Source organism: Fringilla coelebs, assembly GCF_963513975.1.
Source record: "Fringilla coelebs genome assembly, chromosome: 2".
Lineage (NCBI taxonomy): Eukaryota > Metazoa > Chordata > Aves > Passeriformes > Fringillidae > Fringilla > Fringilla coelebs.
This window is the reverse complement of record NC_140029.1, coordinates 90,303,454-90,325,135: the sequence shown is the minus strand read 5'-3', so window position 1 is coordinate 90,325,135 and position 21,682 is coordinate 90,303,454. Positions and strand designations below refer to the sequence as shown.

At 37.5% G+C, this 21,682-nt stretch overlaps 1 protein-coding gene across 1 annotated transcript in view; it reads right to left on the bottom strand.

Annotated features, from left to right (window-relative positions):
* The window catches only part of MAN1A2 (mannosidase alpha class 1A member 2), a 134,128-nt gene that overhangs the window by 76,673 nt on the left and 35,773 nt on the right, over positions 1-21,682 (bottom strand). Inside the window, exon 3 of the mRNA XM_084201354.1 lies at positions 13,204-13,300. Within this exon, the coding sequence (XP_084057480.1) occupies positions 13,204-13,300 (97 nt within the window). The remainder of the gene's footprint in view (positions 1-13,203; positions 13,301-21,682) is intronic.

The following is a 21,682-nucleotide window of genomic DNA, read 5'->3' as shown; positions in this document are numbered from 1 at the left end:
CCTGTGTGGTTATTGTTTCTAGACTCCATGTGAGAGCTCAACTCTTTTTTATCCCAATCTCCTAAGGACAGCATGTACATCCCAACCTATAATAAATTATTAGTTTTTCTTTTTTCATATTAGCAGACTATTTCAACCAAATTTGAGTTATTTTTCTTTTTTCTACACATGAGTGCTTCTTTCTTGAGGAAGACTCAGAAGAACAACCTTTGCATTTTCAAATCCTTTTGGCTGAAAATGTTTCCAAAAGGTCAAGAGATGACAAGTCAAAATTTTGTAACAGATTGTCTGCTCAATCTTCTTCCTTTAGTGTCAATCAGGCAGCAGGAAGCAAGCTAATTCCTTCCTCATGGGCACTGAGGTGGAAAAGTCCAAAATGCAGAATTCACACTCAGAAGTCTTGTGTCTACAAGAATACAGGGCAGAACTGAACATAATGCAACACTGAGGACAATACACATTTAAGACTTTGGCTGCTCCATACTGTAAGACAGGTACAACTTTAAACTATTTGTGGGCTACATGATGTTTGGTCAGAGAGTAAAATTAGCTCTCAGCTTCTTTCTTCAAGGACAATGTAGAAAGGATATCATTCTTAATTTGTTCTTAAGAGCTTCCACTGAAGTCTTCAGTATCTACAGCTTGACCAAAACAAGCAGTGTCATTCTTCATCTTAAAATGTACTGCACTTCTAGCAAGGCATAGACTGAAAACTGAAGAAGGGAGAAACAGCAAGTGTTCCAATCATTAGCCTGCTGTAGGGTCACATGTACTGCTACAGGTAAAGCAGAAATGGATAGGCAGCGGTGCTTCCCCCTACTGATGCTGATAGAAACCATTCATCTGAAATCACAAAGTGGAATCATTTTCCATTCATAATAGAGAATACTCTTTTTTTTTTTCTTTCACAGCCACACCAAGATCCATAAATTTTGGATCAAAAGGACAAGGGGATAACCTTCCTGGAATTTAACTGCAGAAGGTATCATTTGAAGTGCCATAAAGTAACCCTAAATGATGACATAACAGTTTATAGTATACACTTCTTGCTACCACCTCAAGCAGTCTATTATTGCTCACATATAGAGGGAGCAGATGTCTCATTGTGGTGAAAAAAGCCTATAAAACAATTAAGCTATAATAGAAAATAACACTTTTTCTAGCTGAAGGCACTCCTCCCAGGGTCTGCCTCCATTCAATACAAAGGCTCAGCTAGTCATGTCGCAGAAGATAATAACCAATTCCAAAAAGGCTCAGTTTTAAAAACGTCAGATTAGGAAGTTTCCTCTCCATATAATTATAGTTCTAGTTGATTGAGCTCCAAATTTAATGAAGTTTGCCTAATGAATGCAATGCCCATTCTTCTAAATAAAACAGAACATCTATCATGAGCTAATGGAAAGAATTTAGCAGTGAAGTAGCTGAACTATTAAGAAAATCATGCACACTCTCATTAAGGAGAAGTATTATTCCAAAGGACTGCAAAATGGTAATTCAAATTTGTAGCTAGATAGACTTCAGTTTCTTGAGATAAGTAAAATAATTCCTTCACTTCATACCACATAAAACTACAGTTTGAAATTTCTAGTAAATCATATGACCAAGTGCAAATATCAGGGCCTCTAAAAGAAAAACGGTCTTCTTATCTGGAATTCTTCCAGTGTGCCAAAGCACTAGATGAAGAACTGGCTTATTAGTACCATTTGAAAGTCTCACAAAAGACTATCAAAGTACAAGGGAGACAGATCACTGTCAAGTGTTCCACAACAAAATGAAGAAAATAAATAGCCCATTTTCATCATACCATAAGAAAAAATGTAGAGATTTAGAATGTCTGATATCAGCTATATCAGCTCAGGGTTGCTTTGTGTATTTATTATGTGGAAGCAAAAGAGACTATAACCAGTGAGGTACTAGAGAAAATATATTAATAGATCAACTATGCATACATCAATTATGAACAGAAAAGACTAAAGATATGAGACAAAGTTAGATAAGGAGCAAGATGACAAAACTCTGCACCAACAAACTGAAGTCATGCAGTAAGCTGAAAGGCAATCATCAAATAGGTGCTTCACAGAAACTCTGATTATTTAACATCTCACCCATACCTCCTCATTACTTCAACATGTATACACCACACACAAATCTCATCACCTCTCCTGAAAAACACTTCCATAGGGGCTTTCATTGGCCCAAGTGGAGGGTTTTGCAGGGATACTGAGTCTGCATGGAAGCGAGTTAATTTTCTTCACAGCCGCTTGTATGGTGCTGTGGGGTTTGGATGTGTGACTAAACCAGTGCTGGAAACACACCAGAATTTTGACTATTATTGAGCAGCGCTTGCACAGCATCAAGGTTTTCTCTTTCCTGCCCCCCTGCATGCCCACAGTGAATAAGCCAGGGCAAGGCATTAGGTTGGAGACAGAATTTCCTTTTTACCCTTTCTCCCTCTGCCTGTGTTCCAACACCTCTGTACCACAAGTGTGCGAGTGTCTTACAACACGCTTGGCATTTACCCAGAGACTTGGTAGAGGAGTAACAAATCTGAAGGAAATCCAGCCTACTCAAACGGATCTCTCACTACCAAAATATATGCTGCTGCTACGAAGTCAAGGAAACCAGCCCAAGTGGAAAACTACTGAGGCCACTCTGCTTCCAAAGAAGTCACATAAATACAAAGAAGTCATATAAACAGGCCTAATAGATGCATGTAACCATTCCTACTCTTCTACCTCAAGCAGTGACTGAGAAGGAAGCATTTTATTTTTCCTCAGAAAAGACAGCAGATGACATGTCCAAAAGCAGGACGTTCATCAGTCCATTTACATCAAGGTAAGGTTTTCATATTTCCTAAACCAGAGACAAAATCACTAAGGAATAAATAACAAGAATAAAGACTCTCATTCCACTTGGCAAGGAGAGCCTGCAGACATCAGCAGCAGCTACATTTTGAAGAAAGCTAAGGGAATTGGTGAGACTGAGGAAGAGCAAGAAGTTAGATACAGTAAAAACATTTGGGCAATTACTGAAGACAACTGTGTCTATACCACACAAAGAGCAAGTATCTCTATGTTACAACATACATGCAATCAAAATAAATTATTTTATACTCTAGAAAGTAGACTTATCTTCTAAAGTAATAAAAAGCTGGATCCATAGTTAGTTATGTGCAAAGACTAGAGATCTAGATGCAAGAAAATAGCTTTTACTCTCAAAATAGCTTCCCATGGCCAATGGATGGTCATATTGATTGACAGAACCATAAGATACAAACAGAAATAGTGCCAGAAGGACTGCTGGTCTCAGCCTGTCTCATATCTGATTTTTTTTTTTTTTTTTGCAGGGCCCTGGACAGGCATCACTTAGTGGAAGCTGAACCTACTCCAACTGGTGCAGAACACACTTGACTACTGGTGTAGCTACTTGGGGATGGAGGCAGGATCAGCTTGCAAAAGGAATGTAAGCAGACCAAAGCCTCAAGGGATAATTTACCATAATTTCTAGAGATACATTTCCACTAAAGCAGGCAACCTCAGCTTCAGACTGGTCCAGCACTACTGACAGAGCAACCCAACCACTGGGGTGTACACAAGCATAGAGCAGATCCTCCCATTTCCACCACAATGGTTCCAGAAACAAAAGAGGAGATGTAAAGCCTCCTCAAGGAGAAATATATACTCTCTCAGCACTCTGAAATGTTATACTCTGAAGGTAAAAGTTTAGTTATTTTTCACATAGGCAGTTATTTTAATTCCCAGCAACTGAGTGAAAGTTTCCTTGACAAACTCAGCCCAACATTAAATACAGAGTTATTACAATCCTAAGGAAAATAAATATTCTTGTTCTTGTTATTCCTGCCTGCCTAGATTCATAACAGCTGAAAAATACATACTGGGCAAGACTGCACTATATATTAGAAAATATACCAATTTCTAGTCCAAAAGATTTAAATAATTCAAGTTTTCAGATTGTAGCAACAGGATTTCTTGATGTGACAGACAATTAGAGACATGGTATGAAAATATGTAACATGAAAATTAAAAGCAAACAATTATCAACAATTTTCTGTATCTCTAATGAGAGTCTGGCAATAAAGCTGCCACTACTGAAGCATACCACTTGCAAAATATCTTAATGACTCACAAGGAACAAGATAACGTTTAAGAAAATTAATTAAACTTTTGAACAAGAGAGTTTAATTTCACTGAGAAAACAAGTGCTTCAAAATTAGTCAATGAAACTATACATTTCATACAAAACTGCAGTGTATGATTTCAGCTCAGTCATAAAATGCAATGAATAAGCCTGTAAGTATCCATGAAGAAACCAATTGCCTTTAACATTTTAGACTAATTAAAAAAGCAGAACAAAAAAATAAGCATGCTGATTGCTTAGTTCTGTTAAATTGCTGATAATAGACAAGATGAAAAGGAGGTCTTAATGTTTTGTACCAGACAATAGAGTACTTTAGCATATAAATAACATTAAATGATCGATTTTAATGCTTTCCTTAATTTCATAACTGAGAAGTCATGGGAGTAGAACACTGAATTGTATGCTAGACTTTGAACCTATTAAGAACTGGACCTGCTGGTATTTGTTAATAATCAACAAACTGCTGCCTGAATACCCATGCTCTTAAAACCCAAATTTTAAAACTTTGTCTAAGAATCTACACTGCAATAAACCTTCTTCTTGACTGCTTTTCACTTGATTGCTTTACTTTGCTCCCTAAATCTTACATGGCCCTTCAAATTTATTCAAAATTCATGCAAGCAAGAGCTGAATGCAGTCCCCCTAGTACAAACCTGAATATCCTCAGACCATTTCAATTTTCTACATTTCTATCCAATTTCCTCCATATTTTTTGTCATCTTATTTTTAAGCACAAAGACCAAACTCTATTACTGTACACAGGAGGAAAACTGTGTGCAGACCATAATAAAGATTAATGCTGGAACTATGATCTGAGTTACTGGAAGGTTAAGACCTGGTGATAACTGAAAAGCCACGATGTCAGGAGAGAAAGGATAGGATGAATTTCAGAGTAGGAAAGAGGGAGAGAAAATGGCACCAAGTACAAAGGAGGCCATGGAAGCATGTCAGAAAGAAAGAAGAATAACGTGTGAAAAGTGAATGGTGACAGCAAATCTGCTGCATACACAAAGCAGTCAATCAAAACTAATCAAAAATATAGATCTGAAGTAAGCCCATTTTAAGAAAACAGGAAGTGGAAGACTGAAGGGAAAAGTATCTGTGAATGATGGCCTGGAAGTATGAAGAGCCTAAACACTAGCAGCAATCAGTTAAACACCACAGCAAGCAAAGCAAGATTAATATTTGAGAGTTAATAAGAGAACAAGATGTTATCTGGACTTGATATAGTTGACTTTATATGAAGCAAGATAAGTACAGGTCTTCCAAGACAAGATACAATCTCTCACAGATAATTGTAGCTAAATTACTTTGTCAGCAAGGCAGTAGGAAAAGGCATATCAAAAAAAAACCCCACCCAAGAGCCACCATGGCACACAAGCCTTTCTACCTTTATATCTGGGCCACTTCCACACACTTTGGTCCAAACCACGTTCTAAATTTACTTTGGGACAGCATAAGAGAGCAGCTTTTCAGTGGGATAGCCACAGAACTTCACCAGATAGGGGCAAAACTTGAGTGAACAGTATCAGTGCGTCAGGCACTAGCACAATGCTCCACTCACGTGGTTGACCTGCTCCTGAATTCCAGCTGCCTGGTACATCTGCACTGGCTTCAGATGACAGCAAAGCACAGCCACACCTGACTCCCCCACTGAACACATGCCCGTAGTTGTCCTCAGCAGATTTCACTTTAGAGTTCAGAATGCTAATTCTTACTCAGCTGCCATGCCTGTTCATATTTTAACACTGTCCAAAAGAAGACTGCATAGCCTTATCTTCATGTCCTTATTATACCCTCTGCTCTCAGTTCCAAAGGATAGGAAAAAAGTTTAAATTCATGAATAGCATTCCCACAACCTAAATAATTCACAAATCAAAATAAACGTTAAGTCCAAAGATTTCCAACAGGAAACAATTTTTTTTTTCCTCAGAGCAAATAATATGATTTATATGAGAAGAACAGGAGAGAATGCTATTGGGAAGAATCAAAATTCTCAGTCTGAGCCTCAGCCATGAACTTTCGTACAACCTAATTTTTTCATTGCCATTTCATACAGGTGTTTACCTCACTATCCTACAAGGCAGGTTACAGAAATGAGGTGTTTATCTAATTTCACTTTGCATTTGTGCATCTTTTGTTCATTTTGTGGGATTTTCTGGTTAAAGCAGAATTTTCAGTCTTCTGAATAGGATTTAACATAATTGCCTCAAACGCTTAAAAAAGTCACTGAGTACTACTGCCCTAATTGTGTTGTACACGAATTAATACAAACTGTGTGAGAAGAATTCAGCAGAAATATTGTATTATTAAAAAGAACAAGACAACAGCTGCTCGTGGTGAATTTTCCTGATATGCATAGGCACACTTGTGACAGTTTGATGAAATATCAGTGACATTCAAAAAACATTCTTGCTAAGCAGTTGTTTTTATCTGCAGCACAAGTACAGTAGTACACTTAAGATGGAACACACAGACAGATTGTATCCTGTCTGCACGAATTTGCAAGTTTCAGAGAACAACTATATTCTGAATAAGCACGATACACATTGCAGTGAAGCAAAACAGTGTTAACAAATCACTATTTGCCCAATTGGCAGCATCAATCAGAAGACTGCTTTAAATGAGATACACAAAGGAAAAGTCAGAAATTTTGTAGAGGGAAGTCTTGTCTTAGCATCAATGTTAAAGTCTTCATAAGAAGTGAACTTGCATATCGACAGAAAACACGCACAGAAGGCATGTGAGACCACCCCTTAACAAAAACTCTGAGAAAACTGACCTGCCACACAGAGAAAGAAAATGTTCTCATGCAAATGAATAATGGTTTAAAAGACAGGAAATGGGATAAGTGTAAACAACCATCAGTGTGAGGTAAAATTACCCGTGGGATCCTACTGAAATGATTACTTGGACAAAAGCTTAAATATGAAATAACTGAAAATGTTTGTAACATTAGATTTATAAAATAAATCACTGGATACAGGGGATGAGGATTTCCAAAAGGAATGCTACTGCAGAAAAGCTACCCTGTAATGTGTTTGTAGACTCAACAAGGAGCCTGAAAGAGAATACAATTACTAGGAAAGGAACAACAAATGAAACAGAAAATGGAGGAAAGTTTTAGTCTTCGTCTTAAAGACCAAAAATGACCCCAAAACCACTACCTTGAAAATACACAAAGAAAGAAGATAACATATTAGGTATGAAAAAATGTAATTAAAAGAAAGAAGTTTACAGGCTAAGACCCTCCATAAAGAACAGGGGCACTACTGAGGGCATATGCAGTTCTACAAACTCATGAACAGCAAGCAAGAGATGAAGAATGGATTTTTTTTTTTCCCAACACCAAAACCAGTAAGCCAGGACAGCAAGTGGACTTCAAAACTAAAAAGTTTTCAACACAATATCAAATCAAACTATGGAACCACTTGTAATGGGTTACGTTGCTCTTAAGGTTGCCCAGACTCCAAAGCAGTTTGGACAAAATCAAGGAAAAATAAACCAGAAGTGATTAAATAAAACCTGCTGCCTCTGACCACAGAAGGACTAGCACTACACAAACCTCTGTAAGGCGGTGGAGTACTCTGAGACAAGCTCACTATGAGCTTTTCCTGCTCTTACATGTCTTCCCTAGGTACCCGCTGTGAGCGATTTTTGAAGAATGAGTAACAATCATGTTTGATCTGTCATCTGACCTGAAGGAACTTTTCTTCTGATATTAGAACACTGTTCTAGTTTCAAATAAAGCCAGCAGCTCAAGAGTTATACTTTTTCTCAAAATTTTATCTTTCCAAAGTTCCTCTTACTGGTCAAAAAAATACACATTCAATGTACTTATAATATTCAACATTATCTTGCTGTAATCACTCATTATGGAGTTTGCAGAGGACACAGATGCATAGGACTGTCTTAAGGCCATTTCCATTTATTTTAAAATTGACTTGAACCTGAAATACAGAGATTAGGCTGAAATTTGCATTGTGAAATTACCTCTCTTCCCTAGTTAGCAAGAATGGATTTTCTTTCCCCTTCCATTTGCCACAGAAAAAGGCAATAATGAATAAATTACTTGTGCATGTACAGTTAAAAGATAAGAACTACTGCTCACTAAGGAGGCTTTTGTTTATCAAGATAACATATAGTCAACATATAGTAAACATTTTTGTTGACGTATATACCTCATATTCCGATTTTGTACTCATTTATCCTCTACATGGATTCAGAGGCTGAACACATGCACAGAAAAGGGATGTTGAGCAGAAGCTGTGATTTCCATCTGTCTTTTTATTAGGATTTTACAGTGAGAAGACATGAGAAGTCTTCCACCATATTTTTAAAAGGTCATTCCACAGTCTTTAAAGTGTATAATCTATTTTCTTTCCAGTAAAAGTGTTTCTCTCCATACTGTTTATAAACCAGTATTCTGCCAGCTAAAAACCAAACAAAGGAACAAACCAGAAAATACAAAAGGCGTACTAAATCAGACACCCTTGACACTCAATTAATGTAAACTTCAAAAGTAAATTACAACTAATCAGGTGACAGCAGATGATAGTGTCAGAGCAGTTCAGGCAGCCCAGTAACTGCTACAAGGACAGATAACAAAAATGTCTTATAAACTAACGAATATTTTCCAAGGGTAAGAAGGAAAAAAAAAAAAAAAATCTGTTACAGTGTTTTCTTGTAGTGCTTAGAAGAAATATTCCACCCCTCACTTCAGGAACCACCAAGTGGAGAAAGCAATCGCACTGCTCTCCCAAGCTACACTGTACTTGTCAAAGGTATTGGAAAAGCAGGCTCCTGTGCCTGACTCAGCTCCCTCTTGCAACAGCCTCCCATCCTTGCAGTGTGACAGATGCATTTTCTTTGGAAGTTTTGCCTCTCCTACTCCCAGGCAGAGGGAGAAATGCACTGTCAGATCTCCATTGCTTAGCAACACGAGGAGCTGCCGCAGGAGCTTCCTACACTGCTGTGGCACGGGGCAGTCACCGCAGCAACTTTCCCTTGTCACCAGGGTGCATCAGTGGCACTGGCAGCAAAAGGCTGAGGCTGGACATCCTCAATGATGTGGTACAAACCAAGGAGTCCACTGGTATGTCAGGGAATATTCATCACATGAGCTGCCCCACCTGAATCCTTGAGTTATTCCCTTGGACATATCTCACTCACTAATGACACTTAAAATGCCAGACAAAAAATTCCTCATAAAAGAGAGGACAGATTTATTTGGTCAAGTTTTAAGGAAGAGATAAAGCACTGCATTGCAGCCTTGGGGCTCTACCAGCTACCACAAATGCAACCACAATGTGACTTCACTGACAATTCTCTCTTCCCCCTAGAACACAGGATCCCAAAGAGAGCTGGCAGGCAGCTCAGGTTAAATTGACTGCTTGTGTAGCCTGTGAGGTGAGAGAGCAGGAGAGGCATGAAAGCACTATCAATGCATGAGACAGCTCTAGTGTGACAAAATACAAAATAATGACTTTAATAAATCTTTGTGTATGAAAATAGGCATGTGTATATGCAAGCATCCACAACTTCTAAACTTTTAAAACTTTTTATCATTATTAAAATCTTTCCACACCTTTCAAAACACATCTAGACATATAACTGTCTATGGACTATGTGCATTACCAGATCATCTTCATATAAAGCAGCTTATCTCTAGACAGAATACATCCAAATGCAAGGTTTAGAAGTGCACTGCTAGTAATATGGGAAGTTTTCAATTTTGCAAGAGTTGCATCAGTACTTTGCCATGTACTTCTTACTTGGCAAACTGCGCATCTTCACTTTATTTTTAGATAATTAAAATTAGCAAAACAAACTAAAAAACAACCCCAAAACAACAAAATAAAGCACACCACAAATGTCAGAACTCTCATTTCAGAAAGCATCAGGTTAAGTGACAGTTCACAATTTCTAGTTCTGGTGAGGACAGTGTTCCAAATTGCCCAAGCATTGTCTATTTTCTTATTATTATTCCTTATAGTAGTTCAGGTTCTCAAATAAACATATCTTAGAAAAAAAACAGAGATTGAAGACTGATGCAAACTAACTAGTACCAACTACTCAATTTAACTCACAATAAAGTATCCTTACAGCTTATGCTATGGTAATTAGTTCATATTATGCTGGATAAAAACACAGTTTAAAACTCTGAAGCATATCAGGACTGAATTATTTTGATTGTGTTTTCAGGAGATGTTCACCTATGGGTCATCAAACAGAGACAAATCATCTTCAAACAGCATGTTTCAGGTGGTTACTCTCATCCTCAAAAGCAAATCCAATCATATTTCATTACTGGGAGAGAATCCAACAATACCATCAACTACTCTGGTTCGTACTAAACTCAGAAACCCTTCTGAAGCCTGAAGCAAGCTCAGTGTTTGCTGTGCTTGCTCATTATCTTACATGCATCATTTTCATAATCAGCCTCTTTACCCTTTGTGTTCTAATGAGAACTTGACCGAGATCCCACACAAACGCCCTCTGCAACAAGACCCTGCAGCAGCCTTCAAATTTTTTCACCAATTTAAGCAGTCCAACAAAAAAGGCCAATTTTTCTTTTTCAGCTTAGTTGTTACAACCTTCAGTAGAGCTGCAAATAAAAATTTAAACTGGAAAGAAAATTTACACCTTTCTGCTGCACTTTCTCCTTGACTTTTGTATTTCATTTTACAGGGTAGGAATAAATGCTGGTCTTTTCAAAAGCAGTTATCACCCCATTTCACCTATTAAGGTTTGTTTCATATATCATCTAAATGTAAATATCTTTAAAAGCTCACCCACTTCCAGTCACACTTTCTCAAAGCAGTACCACACTACTAATGCTGGGACCCAGCTGCAGAAGAGGTGCTACTCAAGATACTGCCCAACCACACAGTTTGAAAGACAGTATTTTTAGCAGACTCTCCTTTACAATTTACCATCAGACATCTCAAAAAGACTGGCAAGAGTTTCTTGCTGCAGGCCAACTAAAGCAACCTACCATGTTTTGTCACAAAAGTCAAACTAATAATTGAGGAAGCCCATAAACATCCTTGCTGGCATGTTTCAGTGAGGCACAGAGAATCTTGCTTTACAGTTTATAAAGTTTATCCTTCCTTATATTTTTAATTACTATGAACTAAGATTTGCAAGAGCAGAGCAGGCCACCTCCTCTCCCCTTCTCTGACCCTAGACTGAAACCTGCTAGATCTTGCAATGTTAGAAACACTTGTGCTCTCCTTGGCACAGATATAGATATACACTGCTTTAGACAAAAGTGGAATCCAACAGGGAAGACTAATGACTTATTTGTCTTCTAAATTGAATCGTGTTTAACCTCACTTGGGAGTTATCAGCAAACCTGATTTCCCAAAGATTCATGCAAAGGGCTGCCGTTCAACCAGCGATACCATCTCCTTGCAGGATCTCACAGACGTGCTAGGAATTGAAATGGAAGCACAGTAGATTGCAGTAATGGCTGAAAATAGTTTGGATCAAATCATCTTTGAGATGAATAATAAAAACAGATTTTGCTGAGCATCTTTTTATTAAAACTAGCATGAGGTTTCAAAAAAAATTAAGCAACCCTTCTATAAAGGCAAAAACTGCTGGGAATCGTGTCAATAGGGGTAATAGAGATTGGTAAAGAGCTTGGAATAACAATACAGCCTAGACAGTCCTTGACAAAGACCAATTTCCACATACACATCCTACCCATCAACCATCCACCAAATGAACAATAGCTGATTCTATTTTAGACTTGATATATGCTGAAGATTGTGTGTTTCAGAAAAGTTTTTCATATGAAATAGCCTTGAATAGAGCAATCATGACATGATTTAGCTAAAAACTAAATGGCACAAAATAGCATCTGGATTTTAAAAGGACAAACATGTAGGGCATTGGCTGCTAGAGTTAGCTGGAACAAGAGGAGCAGAAACTTTAGCATGGACAAGGCCTGCAATTTCTTTCAGAAAGCAATGCCAAAATTTCAAAAATAAGCTCTCCAAAGAATAATCGTTCCAAGAAAAAAAGGCGGAAATCCTCCAGACTCATTAGCAGACATTTTAGAAGTAAGCAGAGGAGGAATGGAAAAAAAAAAAGACTACAGAGAAAATGTAATTTGTAACTGCTTCAAAATATCATGTCAGTCACATTAAAAACAAACATCATAAAAATGTCTTTCTGCCACATGAAGGAAAAAAACTTACTTCATAGAGTCTGGCTTACAAACCAAGGCTAATCTAAAATTACACATGGCAAATTAAGCAACAGAATTGCAAGTAGCAAAGACTACATGATCATAGAGGTGAACATTAAAGATTTTCCCCTGTCAAATCCAATTTCATCAGTTGTAAAAAATATAAAGGAAAGCCATCAATTAATCATAACATAAAACTAAATCACAGTAAGGTGCAGAATTTGCTCCAGCGTTCCACTCAGCTCACTCTCTCCTTGCACCTTGCTAAGCACCACTGGTGAGGCACTGGCACAGGTTGTTGCCCAGAGAAGCTGTGAGTGCCCCATCTTTGGCAATGCTCAAAACCAGGCTGGATGGGGCTCTGAGCAACCTGGTCTCATGGAAGGTCCCAGCCCATAGCAGGGGGGTGGACTAGGTCATCTTTAGAAGGTTCCCTCCAACTCAAACTGTTCCATGCTTCTTACGGAAGTAAACACAAAGATCTAGACAATATGAGGTAAGTTTAAAAAAAAACCCAACACATTTATATTCATTGCATCTCAAAATATAAACAAATATAACTATCATTGCATCAGGACTTTTATTTATATATACACACACAAAGAATCAGTGCACATAGACACAGCTTAGCCCCTGCAACAATAAGAACATACTACTCCCAAAAAGATAGGTCAATAAAGTAATTCAATGAAATACCACTGAAATAATACATTTCTGTCACTCACTTTGAAAGATTCTTTATTAAAACAGAGTTTGCTCAAAAGTTTGGGTAGACTTCCAAAGAAGATACAAGGACAGAAATATTAAAAAAAAAAAAAATCACAAACAAACCAGAAAATGTAGCCTACCAAATATGTTGGTGGAATGTCCTTTCCGGGCAATTGGCTTGAGCTCATTATGTCCCCATCCATATTGCCTATAATTGTCCCAGGCATGCTTCATCATCTAAGAAACAGGGAAAAAATAGGATTTGATTACATTACAAAATTACTCTTTATGAATACAATATTTTACTCCTTATTTAAGATTTTATCTTTCCCAAGCATCCCAGCATACTGACTAATTACTTGTCACTGTTTCTATCTGTTACAGAAATCAGATTTTACAGCATTAATAAATTTGGAAAAAATTTCAGGTCTATTTGACTTGAGCTACAGAGCCGAATGCTCTGTATTAGGTAGTTTTCTTGTTCTTTCTTTTCCTTTATGCACAGACATTTAAGAATGTAAGCATAAGGAATGCATTTAAGTGTAAGGAATTGCTGTAAAACACTGGCTAATGTCTTAAGATGCTAACTAAAAGAAAAATATATCTACTGATACCTGAGGCATAAAAAGGATTTATTTACACGGGTACATCCAAGTAGGAATCAACAATTTTGCAAAAGGCATAAGAGATTTCTCATTAGCAACACCTCCTTGACAAAGATGTACTGTCATATGGCCTCTACCAAAAGAAATGCCAAAAGCTTTGCTTTTTAGAAAGCATAATGAACAAAGCAGTATAATGTTATTAAAATTTACTACACAAAACATTTAGCTTTTTAATAGATATTTCCAGCACCTAGTAAGAAAATTGCATCTAAAAACCCAAAAGGTTCTGCTGACTAGTTGTGCACATCAGCCACTAAGCAATGCTTTATGAATTTGCTAAAACTCTTCAAACTCCTTACTTGTTGGAAATTCAGCAGCCATCAAATTGCAAAGTGAATGCAATTTTAAATAAATAAATATTAGTAGTACCTAAACAGATAAAAGCAAGTAATAGGAAGAAATTAGATATCAAAAGACATTGAGTACCCCAGACACAAGAACAGTAAGAAGAAACCTTTAGAACAACAGCCATGTGTCAGTAACCATGACATTATACATATTTTATTTTATATTTAACTTTAAAACATGGTATTACAATAGTGTTAATATAAACAAAATCCCCAAGAAAATGTATAGGACTTAAAATAAAAATTTTCACAAGTTTGATAAATGCTTTCTAAGAGGAGAAACTATGTGAATGTAACTGACAGAACAACACCAACCCTTTGAGAAACTGAGGTAAGGCAATCTGTTTTCACTACAGTTTACAGGACTGTAATTTTCTTGTTTTAATCAGAGAGCCACCATACTCACAGAAAATGTGAGGGAACAAGCAGATGCTGGCTAAAAAATGAGGTGCAGCCAGCTGCCTTACCAGCACTACCTCACATCTCTCCTCTTACTACCTTTCACATTCCTCCTCCCACCAAATTCAAGATTTAGTGGAAGTCAGCATCTTACAAACTGCATATAAACTGCCTGCTGAGACATGGAAAACAAAGTTTCTGTTCCCCCTACAACCATCAAGACATCCCTATCCAAACTACAAAGCCATATTTCCTTTAAATGTAAGCTCCCTCCAAATTTCCCAAGGCCCTGTTAAGTCATGCCTAGACAATAAATTTGAATCCCCCACAGGCCCAATACGCTGTGGAGCATTTCTGTGTTAAACTGGCATCAACCTAAGCACAGCTGCCCCTCTCAAGATGCCAAAGTCCCATTCCTACTGCTTGTCATTCAAAATCAGCTCACATGTTGCTTTTAGTATTTGCACTGATTTTGACACCTGATTAGGCCATAATACTCTAGAACTTCTTTTAGTGCCATGAACTAGCAGTGTAAGAGAAAGAGGATGCAAATATATTAAAAGAGGAGAGAAGAGCCATTTCCTTAGCATTCACAAACTCCTTAGTGTTCAGACAGTACTTACCAAACTGGCCAATTAATGGCTATTGATATATCAAGACAGGTAAAGAGAACCTCTCTTGACAGGTAAGAAAACTGCAGCGTGACAAATCCAATATAAACCTGGTGACCGGCAGTAAGCACAGAAGCTGCTCTGAGAGCTCTTGCTAATGTTATCTAGAACAAACCCACAACTTTCCAGATAAAATTGTTCATTAATTTAGTATCATAAAATCAAGACTCACAGCATCATGCAGATGGGAAGGAACCTCAGGATGCCTCTCCTGCTCAAAGCATCATCACTTATGGGATCACTCTGGGCTAGTTTAGGCTTTATCTAGTTAGGGTAGACTTAAGGACTGGGGACAATCAAGGCTTCTGTGAAGGGTCCTGCTGCAACCAGCAGCCTGCCAGTCCTAAAAACTCTACTTGGAAAAATAGACTTAAGGTTTAGAAAGAACTAGAGGATGAAACTAAAGACTGACCAGTGCACTCTCTGTGTTTGAAAACAGAGAGATGACTAAACAGCATGCGACCATGACGTGGCAGATCCAACCAACTGGCTTGCACATAAGGGAAACTGGGCTTCTGAGATCTTTGGATGTCCCAAATAAATATTTCATGAAGGAGAATCAAATAGCCATTAACATTCTAGCTTTGTAAAAATCTGATGGTATAGCAAATACCAGAATAGACCAAAACTAGCTAAGTCCAGGAGAAGAATCACTTGTTTCCTCACAGCAGAATGTTAATTGTGGAATATTTCACTGTCCTAATTCACTCTTCTTCTGGGGGGAAGGCACATAATTTATTACAGAATATTTCATTCTGAAGAAACCCAAAAAAAGTATGCAAATTACACAAGGCCAAAACAGAATACATAAAACACAAGATGTTTCTATATATATAATTTACCCTAAGAAAATTTTATTAAGATAGAAACTGAAAAGGAGTTCATTTCAATGGATGCATGAATTAATGCAGAAGTAACTTAAGAATACACTAGTGAGACCTGAAAGTCTCTTGAACACAAGAGACTAAGACACAGTTGACTGCATCAACTAAGACTGAGATAAGAAATGGTATTTTGAGGAGACTAAGCTACTTTGGTAACCACAAACACGTCTCTCCTGCCCCTCTGCCTGCCCCAAACACTAAGAATATGGTGTTTTAAGTCCTTGAGAATCATTTATTACACTAAGTAGCCAACTGACTGTTTCCAGATGAATGCTGACCGTGACTCCAGCACTCAACTCGCAGCTTTCCTCCACCACAAAGCAAGCAGACTGCATGATATCGTGTTAGCAGAGAGCTGCGCGTTACACGCCAGTGAGAAGCCCCAGAGCTCTTGCATACAGTATTAAGTTTTGTAAGGATAAGATGCCAAGAGATCTTGTAACAACATGGAGGTTTCTGTTACTGCCAGAACAGGTAGCATGTTATACTATAGACAGAACATCTATACTATTGGGAGCAGTTGTGCACACGAAAGCTTTGGAGAGACACAAGACAGATGCCTCTGACAGCTACAAAATTTAACTGAGGATGGCATTTTGGCTCAGAAAGTACAAACAACATGAACTCCTGATTGGAAAAACAAAATTATTTCTATAGGTACGCTAGGTAGTATTTGCATAGTGCAAATTGGAAATGCTGAAGAATAGCTGCAGGGATAGACAGGCTTTTCCTACAACAAAGCTCTGTCTCTAAGAGGACAGGAAAGTCTCAGAACTGACTGGAACATCGACACTACAGATAATAGCAAGAAGGTAAAACTATCTGCAAAACAAACGTACCAGCCCTAAAAGAACTCAAGAGAGGTACCTTAGGCTCAGAAGAATGAAAATTACAAGCATGGATCAGTAAGTATGAAAACCACAAGACACACATTTCCATGACTGAAATTTCCATACCTGATAGCAGTTTGTCACAGGAAAGGATTGGAACTCAAGCATGTCATATATAGATCTTGCAATCTGGCCACCTGAGAACAAGCAGTTTTGGCAATGGACTTTTAATTGACACCATTAATGACAGATCTTGCTTTTGAAAGCAAAATCATTCATAGGGTATTGATCTGTTGCATCCTAATCTTGAAAATGTTTATTATGGGATGCAATGATGCTGCCGTAGATACAACTTGGTAATTCTACTAAAAAGACTAATCTGGACTCTGCTGCAAGACAGACAGAAAAGCAAGAAGCAAGATGTGCCAAATGAAACTGCTTTAGTAGGTACACCATTATCTAGTTGGTTTTGCTGACTTTAGAACATGTTCATGGGATCTAATCCCCTATAGTCACAGGAAAATCAGATTTTTATAAAGAAAGAGTGGCAATGATGCCTTTTGAGAAACAATAAAAGAAGGCTACAATTATTGAAAAGATAGTTGTAAGGAAGTTTTACCTCTACAGCAGCATGTCAAAAACAGTAGTTCAAGGTAAGGATTGGTTCAAAAACCCCTTTCCAGTCTTAAGAATAGGACAGGCAACTAGCAAACAAAGTAGGAGTCCTGAGAAACAAGCAAAAGAACCAAGTTTTTGGCAAAATGCTGTATTAACTGGTTTCTGCCATTCCATCAGGAACATGCATAACAGACAGCAAACAAGTTTTGCTTTCAAAGCAATGTATTCTGCTTAAGGATACAATTTTGAGAGATTTATTTAAACCACCTTCAAACTCTGTTTTAAAATTAACCAAGGATTTGCTAGACAAAATTACTGCTCAATTGGCAGGTTAAAAATTAACAACCATGTTCCTACTGTTGGAAAGTAATTTAAAAAATTATCTTTTCATTGTATACTCAGATTTTTAATGAAACTTAGAAAACTCATACATTTCTTTTTACTTTTCTGGGAGCTCTGTCTCAAAAGAAATTATTTCAGGCATCAGTTCATGCCTCTGTCATGCATTTTTAAACACTCACTGAAAAAGTCTGTTTGGAATATGTTCCTAACACACACAGAACACTGGGTTTTCTTTTACTGTCAAATCTGGTAACAAATCCATTAATAAACAAAAATACCTATCAAATGGATGCAAAGTGGGAAACTCTTTTTGCTGGCATTAAACACTTGAAGCCTTATATGCCTGATGAAATTACACAGGAAAATCCTTCTGATTGGTGAGAACTGGAACGGCACATGTAAAGCGCCTAAATTTGGAGAGCTTGCAGCAGTGACCTTGCTCAAAAATGTTCAAGAAAGCCAAATATTCTTAATCCAAGATGATGCAGGTATCTCTGACCTTGGCTGATCATGGTTTCAAGAGAACATGGTATACACAAGATTGGTTGGTGCTGTGTTGTTTAGAAAAGTAGAGCCTCTAGTATTATCTTTGTAAACAACCACAACAGCCAGGAGAGAGAAGTTTCTGTGGCTTCTTTCTTCCAGTCTTGTCCTGGCATCAGTCTAAGCTTAGCCATCACCTGCTTAGCCCTGCACCCCTGCCAGTTTTACCCTATCCTTTTTGAAGCTGAAAGACTAGAATTACATGAAGCTTACAAGATGCAGGGGCACCTGAGCTTCACAGGCTGAGGTAAAGAACCTCATCTGTTCTCCTTCTCTGAAATGCTGAATATCTGCTCACTGACTGCTGTTAAGCACTACAGTGACATTTCCAAGGAACTATAAAAAACACAATTTCTCATTCTCAAGTGTACTAAGTCACCTCACAGCTTTTCATACTTAGCATAAAGTTGGAATCTCTCCATCTCCAGCCCCAATATGCATCATTTTACATTTAGCTGAGAAATAAAAAAAGAGATTATCACAGTCCCATAAGGTTTTTCTGCAATTCTTCACATTGGCAGCAAAGTTGTTGTACCACTACACATCCATTTTCAAACTCTAAATAATTCATTTGTATAATTTAGAGCATGGATCCCCAGCACATGTCCTCTGTGACCTCCAGTACTATTTATCTGTACTCTCAATTTCCTGACTTCTAACCAGCTTTCCAGGCAAACACAGAAACTATCCTCCATCCCATGGCTGCTTAGTTCAACACCTATTAGCAGTGAACCTTGCCAAATATTTTTTTAAAACTATGTATCCAACCATCTCTCCCTGGTTCACATGTTTATTGACTCTTTTGGTAATCTTCTATGGCTTTGGAATAGAGCAGGACATCATACATATCTATATGCTCAGTGAATCTATTCACTGTTCTAGTTTCTGGTAATCTGCAGTTCATTCACCAGGCACAGGGTTCTGCAGTGCTTTGGTTTCCCCTTGAATCCCTTTCAAAAACTGATGCCTTGTTAGCCACTATTCCTCTGGTAACAAAGCAGAAAATAAAAATAGATGCCAGCAATGCAAATCAGGAATCCAAATCTCAGAGTGAACTAATTAGAGTGAACTGTAGGGAGCTTCAGGTAGCTCAGTATTGTATGCAGATGGTGTCTGACTTAACAGAATGCACTGTGAGAGGTTACACATCAACTACCAGTAGCTCACACTGTATATCAATGCCATCATTACTATCAATGCTTGAGAGCTAACCCCATCAGGAAAACTGCATGCTAAAAACACATTGGCATATATTCGATGGAGCTGCTCCAGCAAACACGGAGGGGATTACAGGAAAAATTATGTAAAGATGACTAACAAGAACATGACAGGATGCTCTGGCTTTCCAGTCAAAGTCTCCATAGCTGAAAACACACCTATTGTCACTTGTATAATAGATAATGTGCAATTTAAAACAGAGATCTCTTCAATCTAGCAGTAATTCATGATTTTTGCTACCAGCATTTCTGTTTCACAGGAATAAATGGCATAAAAAATTACAAAATTTAAAAAAAATAGCAGTAAGGTCAATTAGATTTCATGGAGTCTTTTGATTTACCCAGTTCTGAAAATAAAAAATTTTCCTGGAGTTTTGCTCATTTCTGTTTGGCTGATAGTATCAGGTAAGTGAAATATTTCCATATTTCTTTGATTTTAATTTGCATTTATGAGTTTTAAATACTGCAAATGTGCTAATTCATGGCTGAAAGACAGGTTCTTCTCACAATGGTCTGGAAAAAAGACATCTTTAATAATGAACACCTTCCTGAATTTTTAACATGCTTCCAATACTGCACAAGCGCTGGAGAATTCTGTAATTTCTACAACTTGACTAAATTGATTCATTTTTAAAATACCCTCAAACAAAAACTTGCATTCTTCATGAGTAGCACATTTTAAGTTATGAATCAAATCAACATATCTAGGATGTGCAGCAGAAATATTGCAAATGAAGCTGCACACTAGGAGTTTTATTTCCATTCTTCTATTCCAGTAAAATAAATACACTGAGCTGCAAAGCTTCTCACAGACATAAATGATTGATTTAACAAATGTAAAATAAGTTCTTTATAAAATCATTCCAACAAGCTGGGGCACAGCTTTGTTCAGGGCCACTCCTAACATGCCTGTACTGGCCAAAGTGCCAACTGAACAACATTCATTCTAATAGATAAATGGAAAACTAGTTTACCAACAGGGTCAATCTAAAAGATTTTATCCTCAATTTACAGATTTCACTAATTCAGTAAAATTAAGATAAACTTTAAAAGAATGTAGTGAAACTAACTGAAAACCAATTTACCTGCTCTCAACTTGTCAAATTTCATTGGAAAACCCAGAACACAGAGAATCCAAATAGTGTGCAAACAAAACCAACTAATAAACAATGTGTGTGTGTATACATGTGTAAATGCAAAGAGATTTTTATACACACACACTTACACATTAAATGTGTGTCTATGGATTTCAGACAAACATTCACACTGCAGTCACCTTAAATACTGAAAAAGTTGGGTGATGATAATTATGTCCTTCAGTTTCAGGAAATAACTGAAGAAATGCATGTCAGGAGCAGTGAACTACAAAATACAATGCAAAACCCTTCACAGGCATGGATTATTACAAACTGATGCTGCAACCAACCAGAAGTCCAAGTAAATTTGACCCGGGAAACAAAGACTGTAAAGTGTCAGCAGTAATGAAATTGTTCTAAATTGGTTTTAGATACTGAAAAAAGGTCCCCCAGTCAGACAAGGCCACCTATTTGGCTAGATCAGAAACACTGCAATCAGAAACAATAAATGAGATTAGCTCTGAAAGTTGTATGAATAGTAACTATGAAAAGAGGACTTAGGCAGCATGAAAAGATCTCTGGATGATTGAGTAATTCTTTCTTCTACACAGCTCTTTTCTCAATAAGCACAAAAATTAGAACTCAGGTGAAGGGACACTTACTATTTTTAGCCCAATTTCTTAAAAGAATGAGGCTTATGCAACCTCGCTGTCTGTACATCCATCATTTGACACATACATTTACTGCACCCTTTAATCCATTTTTTAATTTCACACTTGATTTTAAAGAGCTGGAGGAACTAGATACTCTACTTTTTGCATTGAGGAAAAGAAAAAATATCTGTGGCTAGATAAGGCAGACCAATACAAACTGGTACCCTGACGGAGACAAATGCAGTTAGAATTCAACCCTTTATTCATTCAGGGGGGCAGCAGTTAGCATACCAGTAGCTCTAAAAAAGGCACAGAACACACTGCAATTCATGCAGTCAAACAGGAAGCTAAGAGGACATTCATAGCAACAAGTG